General features: G+C 37.3%; 1 gene segment (V, D, J or C); it reads left to right on the top strand.

The window, feature by feature from the left end:
- Nucleotides 1–6,894: 6,894 nt before the first annotated feature.
- LOC121438524 lies at nt 6,895–7,393 on the top strand. The segment is given in 2 exon segments: nt 6,895–6,940; nt 7,047–7,393. Coding segments are annotated over 2 exon segments (393 nt in total).
- The last annotated feature ends 249 nt before the right edge of the window (nt 7,394–7,642 follow it).

The raw sequence follows: 7,642 nt of genomic DNA, 5'->3' as shown, positions 1-7,642 counted from the left end.
TCCGGCTGGCCTTGGTGAGCATCCCAATAGATCAGCTCCACTGTCTTAGTGGGTGGGTGCACCTCTCGTGTTCCTGACTTCCATGCTCATGTTCTCCCTCTTTCTGCTCCTCACTGGGACTTTGGGAGCTTAGTCCGATGCTCCAGTGTGGGTCTCTGTCTCTATCTCCATCCATCGCTAGATGAAGGTTCCCAGTGCTGGCTCTCCTGGCGCTGAGCCCCACATTCATTCCTGTGGACAAGAAAATAATCTTTTCTTCCTTGATCCTCCAATTATCAACAGATAGCATGTACTTTTATTAAATTATTATTTATCTGTGAATGACATTTTTGTATCAAAATACAAGTGACAAATTCATGTCATCTGTGAACAATTTCATTTTTTGGATTGCTCTTCTGTTTCATGAATGATAGTAAGGCAATTTGATTCAAGTGGATACAATTATATTGTCCCTGATTAAAGAGATAAATCCTTCTAGGTGTTTCTTGATCATTATGATTATAGTTGTTTTATACCCTGTGGTCATTTCTCTCTGAAAGTATTTTAGTCACATTGAATTGTGTGCCTCTCTGCTTGTGTGTTTCATAGGGAGGGGAAAAGAGAGAGTGAAGGGTTGAAATGTAGTAGCAGTATGTACTGTATGTTGAGGTTAGAAGAAGTTCCACCTTCTATGATACAGGGTCACTAGCTGTCCATCACTAGATATGTTAAGTTAGGTAACTGATGAATATCAAGTATCCTACCTACACCTATCATATCAAAATAGAAGTGGTAGTGTTACAGATAAAAGACACTACCAAAGTATTACACAGTTTCTGGAGAACTTAATTTTGAACATCATATTTGCACAGCTAGAACAGCCACCAATTTCCCATAGTGTAAAATACATTAATATGTTTTCTTTCTTTCTTCCTAATGTGTTTGTAGTTTTTATACTTAAAGTATTTAATTTTATGAATTACATGTTCTACATTCTTGGAAATATATATTTTACCTTTTTGTTCAATCACATTGTTCATTCCCATGTTTAATCATGTTAGCAAACCTCAAGTTGTTCTCTTTGGATTGTGGGTAAATAAAATATTTGATGATATAATTCATTAAATTTTCTAGAACATTCTGAGGAAATTAAATCCACATTCATGAGATTACTACATTTGATACAATCATTGTAACCACCAGTACTTACTTACCAAGCCAGTTTTTCCTAAGTATGGTCAGTGAGTACTGAATTTTAACCAGGTCAGTATGAAGCAGTCACAGCAAGATGGATGCTTTGACAAGTTTATTGCTAACAATATGAATTTTCACACACTTTTTAATAATGATAAGTGTTTAAAATAATAAGAATATTAAAAGTTCAGTAACATGCCAACCTGCTGGGTGCTCAAGACCAGCAGAAGGCACAATGGAGCTAATAATCAACAAGACAGAAATGAGAAATGGAGGGGATTCCATAGACTCTGTGAACTCACTCTTTAAAGTCTATTAGCTGAGCAACACTTGCTACAATTTATATGTGCTCTCTCAAATTTTCAAACCCAGTAAAAATTCATTTTTAAATATTGCACTGATGTTTTATTATTTATTTCATTAAGATTTATTTATTTTTGAATATTTACAACAGCTTTCACTCAAAAAAATATATTATGAACTAATTCCACTCCCAACTCCTCTTAGAACATTACCACGTTTCTACCACGAAATTCCACAATCTTTCTTTCTCTCTATAGAAAGCAAACAAATAGACAAAAAGAAAAAAGTTACCAGATACTAATAGCTAAAACATTTAGGAAAAGCAAGTGTTAATTTCTTATATATGAAAATTGATTAGAAATTCTCCTAATTTAAGGGTTTTGGGAATTTCCAATCACATTATTCTCATCACTACCATCACCTGTAAATCAGTTTTTTCACCAAGAAGACTAAATGTCTCATGTTGTTATTCTACTTTTAATGTAAGAGATTAGGCCTTGTTGTTATGTCCACAGGGTCTGCACAAGTTTCCACAATATATACTTCCTCAGACAGGGTGAGGATTTGGACCTCAGCTTTCTGTTGCCTGACACAGGTCTCATCTACCTCCTTCCCTATCTGGACTAGGTACTTAAGTACGAAATATTATCCATGCCTCATGGATATACAAAACATGTCAGTCTATGTATGATGGTAAATACAGCAATGTCTACATCCCACAAAAAACTTTTGATCAGTGTCCTCTCCAGAGTCACTGAGTACACATGCCTTCACCATGCAATGGATTTGGATTATCTTCTTTATCATGGCAACAGCTACAGGTAAGTGGTTCCATGGTTTCAGACTTGAAGAGGTCCACACACTCAGTTAATAGTGACATCCACTCTGTTTTTTTCTCCACAGATTTCCACTCCCAGGCCCATCTTCATTGATCTGGGGCTGAGCTTGCGAGGTCTGGGAATGCAGCAAATTTTCCCTGCAAGCCTTCTGGCAATAGTTTTGCTACTATATGCACTGTGTGAATCAGTGAACGGAACAGAGCTTGAAGTGAATCGGAACAGTTCATCTTGGAAATGGCAGTATTCTTTATGAACAGAAGTTCCAAGGCAAAGCCACCCTTACTGGAGGCAAATCCTTCAGAACAGCATACACGGAGCTCAGCAGCTTGACATCTGTGGACTCTGTGATCTCTTACTGTGCAAGACACAGTGTTGCAATATAGCATGAGTCTGTCAAAACTCTGGAAGACCAGGAAGTTGAGATGACATTGAAGACTGGCCTGTATACAATATCAGAAACAGTCATTCTGAGTTTCTATCTGTCAGCCATTTCTTCACATTCCTGTATGGTGTTTCTCAACATTTTAAAAGACCATCAGAGAATGAAGATATGCTGATTCTGGATGTTCCATACAGTCCACCATACCTTGACAAGATCTTTATCAGTTAATATCTTAGACATGCATCTGCATTAGAGAAACAAAAAAAATTAGCACACTCTGACAGAGCAAACTTTGATATTATATTATATTAATTGTATTTTATTATCACAATATCCTTTAAAGATAAGAGCTTAGAACTATATTTGGAGTAAATGAGAATATACTGTAATATGAATTTCTCCAGTAAAATACAAATCAAAAAATATCAGGGCAAACTAAAACCCCTTTCAAAATTCAATTTGATGTACCTGTATACAACATACATTGTTGGAAGTTTTTGCCATAGTTTTATGGGAAGTCTGGACTGAGATCACTAGGTCTAAATGTGGATTACACTTCCCAGATGTGGCACAGGACAATTCAGAGATGAAGCTACATCCATAAATAGACCCTGGGATGACCTCCTACACAAACATTGCCTGCACTGTAGTGCAAGCCTAGATCCCGTACCTAAATGTACACCTCCTATATTTACAGGAAAGTCCCTGGGTCTGTCTCAGTCCAACTGTGAAATCTGGAAACACAAGCTGGGTGACATGCAGAGCTTTTGTTACACTCCACACACTTTGTGGTGCAGTTCTGTGTGTGAGTATTCAGCAAGATTCAGAAGAGATTAATATGCCATTAATATAATAGGGTCACCAGGGCCCTATTCACAGCTGCTACAAGGTTTTCAGTGACTGGAAGACTGATAAATCCTGTCTTGAGTTAATGCTCCTTTCCTGATTCATATATTTTTTCGATCATTTTTATAAGAAATCAAATGAGCCGGGCGGTGGTGGCGCACGCCTTTAATCCCAGCACTCGGGAGGCAGAGGCAGGCGGATCTCTGTGAGTTCAAGACCAGCCTGGTCTACAAGAGCTAGTTCCGGGACAGGCTCAAAATCACAGAGAAAACCTGTCTTGAAAAACCAAAAAAAAAAAAAAAGAAATCAAATGAAAAGATACACTGATGAACAGTTGAAAAAAATTATGAGTGAAACACAGGAACAAAACAAGGCACACCCATTTCTTTAACCCAGATATAGCTCTATTTCTTTCTTTCTCTCTCTCTCTCTCTCTCTCTCTCTCTCTCTCTCTCTCTCTCTCTCTGTGTGTGTGTGTGTGTGTGTGTGTGTGTGTGTATGTGTGTGTGCGTGTGTGTGTGTTTAATTTTAAGGAATGTTAGATATTAAAGTAGAACCATGCATAACCGTCCCAATATCTGTCCTCCATTGTGGTCATTTTTCAAATGATCACAAAAGTTACAGACTGAGCTGTGATAGCTTGCAGATTCCTCATGAGGTTTGGCTGTTTTTCCTCATGTGGTAGGTGTCAGTATTGATGATCTCCTATGTTTTCTACTGCCATGGCCTGATGAATGTCTGCATTGTTCCTCAGGTTGGACCAAGAAAAAAACTGTTCATGAAAAGTTTTCTGTCAAATGCTTATGATCTCACTGGGTCTTATATGTAATACTGGGGAAAAATCACTTTTTCCAGTGATTGGACTATTGCCATTAAATACAACAAAATTCCATACTGAATATCTCTGATCTTAGAATGAACTGCAGAGACATTGGGACTCACCCAGTACAAGTCAAACCTGACTGTCAGTTGCAGATACTCAAAGGGAGGGGTACATTTACATTTTTATTGCAATGGGAAAATATGATGAGTAATACCAACTTGGGAAGAAAAATATTTATTTCAAATTATAGCTTTCACATTTTAGTCCACCCCTGAATGAAATCAAGGTAGGAAATCAAGGTCAGAACTAAAGCAGAAGCAATACAGAAGTGGTGCCTATTGTCTTGTTTCCCAAGGCTTGTTCAGCCTGATTACTTAGAAACCCCTGGACAATATATGGTAAGAAATTCTATGTACAATCAGATAGGTTTGGCAGCTCAATCATTAAGGAATGAGTTGAATCATAATCTTGCCTATAGTAAGATATTTACAGAAGTTTCTCAATTGAAATTCTTTCCTCTTTGATTACTCTTGATTGTGCTGTTGATTTATCAAAACATTATTCAGAAGATGAGGCATTTTTCAGTGTCAGAATCATCTTTTTCTTTCCTATAGTCTACATAGAAAGCTTGTAGAACACATTATTTGGAAAACATTATATATTGTTATTTTCCAAGTTTGGTCCTTTTTTTGTGATAACCACCATGATCCAAAGCAACTAGGAGAAGAAAAGGTCATCTTACAGATCATATTCCAACACTGAACAAAACCAATACAAGATTATAGAGATGATGACTGAGGTGAAGAAAAAAAAAGCAGATACTGCTTATTTCCTTAATTAGACTGCTTTATTATATAGGCCCTTCCTAAATACCCAAGAATAGCATCTAGCATGATGGAGTGGATCCTTTTACATTAATCACCATTTAAGTAAATGCATATTAGAAAGGCTGTAGGCCAGTCAAATAGAAGGAATTCTTCAATGTAAATTATTTACATCTAGGTGTTTCAAATTGATGGCTAAGTCACCATAATTATAAATGTTAATTTAATTCAGTAGTCAATGAAGATTCAGGTTATAAAATATTCAGTGTGTCTTGGTATCTTAGACATAAGAAGTTATGGGACAGGAATACACCCTTCACTTACATGGTGGTAGAGAACATGCTGGAAGAGATCATGTTCCTACATCTGAGACATTCAGCACTAAGATGAGAGTGAATCACTGTGATGGCCACACAGAGATTTGGTGATGTGTAGATCTATGCATCAGCACAATAGGTAATGATGAGAAATGCTGACTTATATACTTGTAAGAAGTAAAATTCTTGAGAAACAAATTCAAGAAAACAAATTTCTAGTCAAGTCATTGGAAAACTATGCTTATTTAAGACACTGTTGGTTCCTGTTGTTTCTGGATAAGTAAATGAACATGAGGAAATTACCAGGATATGTAGTTGATAACAAGTGTCCTTCTCCTCAACAGGCTGAAATTCACACCCTGAGAATCATATTGTAAAAGTGTCTGAAGAGTAAACAGCTAATATCACAGATGTACCATTGTCTCTGTTGAACAGTGATCTGAGTCCAACCACATTCTCCAATGTTCTCTACTGTTGTCTCATGGGGTCAGAGTGGGCTCAATGAACTTTCTCAAAACCACAGATGATTTTTCCTTCACATAATATATGCAGAGGTAACAATCTGGAAAAGGGCATGAAACAGTCTGAATAAGAAAAGTCAAGGGGAGGGGTGTTACGAGTGACACTGTCATCCTGGGAGACCTGTGAAGGTATATGTGTAAGACATGTAGAGTTCAAATGCTAAGTTGTATACTGAAGTTCAGCTTATCAGTCACTCCCTGTTTCTAGTGAACAGATAGGTATTTATTCAGAAAAAAAAGCACAAAATAAAAAATAACACAAGTTTTTCATACTCCCCAGTGCAAATGAAAATGGAAAAAAGTCTCTGCAGGTTCCTTGCTGAACAATTTAATTCAGTCATGTCACATGATCTCAACACAAAAATAGAGTTTCCAAACTCCAGAGGCAACTACACTTACAACTTAGTGCTGTAGCTGACTTGGGTGGTGCCTAGTGCATCAGTGTTGAAGTCAACACAGCATAAGAAAAGGTCTGCAGAGCATGTAGCAAAGCAATGCCTACTGCCATCTATAATATAGGAAATGAATAATTGGACAGAAATTATTCCTAAAATGCATATTTTGTTAGTGATTATTAAATGACATAGATGATACTTAAAGTGTGTGAAAAATAGCTTAGTACTATACAAATATTTTTATAACATTATCTTTATTGCTAGCCTTTCCCACAACATTTACAATCATATTAGAACACACTATCTCTTAAATCCAACAACAGAACTTATATAGCAGGAAGGCATGCAAATAACTCCCATTTCTTCTCATGAAAACTAGATAAATATTGGCTCTGAGTCTCAGACAAAGGAATCAGTGTTGGATGCCCAGGTCTTTCCATTTAGTAATCAGCACGGAAAATAAAACACACAATGGCTCTGGTGATGATTTGGGTTTTCCTTGTTGCTTTTTTAAAAGGTAATTTATGAAGAAGAGATACTGAGTGTGTTAGTGAACATGAACAAGATATATAAAAAATAGAGCTTCTGTAGCAATTTACTAACAACCTTCTCTGTGTTTACAGGTGTCCAGTCTGAGGTGAAACTTGTGGAGTCTGGAGGAGGCTTGGTGAAGCCTGGAGGATCCCTGAGACTATCCTGTGTAGCCACTTTCAGGGACTACTGGATACATTGGGTTCGCCAAGCTCCAGGGAAGGGGCTGGAGGGGGTTGGAGGTATTAATACAGACAGCAGTACTATAAGAAAAGCACCATCTGTGAAGGATCGATACACCATCTCCACAGACAATGCCAAGATCACTCTGTACCTGCAAATGAACAGTCTGAGATCTGAGGACACAGCCATTTATTACTGTGCTAATGACACAGTGATGGAAATTCGGTGTTTATTCAGACATAAACCTCACTGTTAGGCCACTCAGGGCCACCAGGGGGTGCAAAAGACACAGAATACAGGTTCATCCCAGGCATTCATGCAGACATGATTAGATTAAGCACTCCTCTCAGGTGATTGACCTGCATTTCTTTTACACTTTCTCTGGAATTTTCTCCACATGTATGTTGTGAAGGGATCCAATGTCCTCAGCACATTATATATTCTTTTTGTGCTATTTTATCATAGGAGGCATGGTCTCCCATGAAGAAAGTGTAAACTGACAAAA

Source organism: Microtus oregoni, unplaced genomic scaffold (assembly GCF_018167655.1).
Source record: "Microtus oregoni isolate MIOR12 unplaced genomic scaffold, Mior012 000056F_ref0000123, whole genome shotgun sequence".
Classification (NCBI taxonomy): Eukaryota; Metazoa; Chordata; class Mammalia; order Rodentia; family Cricetidae; genus Microtus; species Microtus oregoni.
This window is presented reverse-complemented; position numbering and strand designations above follow the sequence as displayed.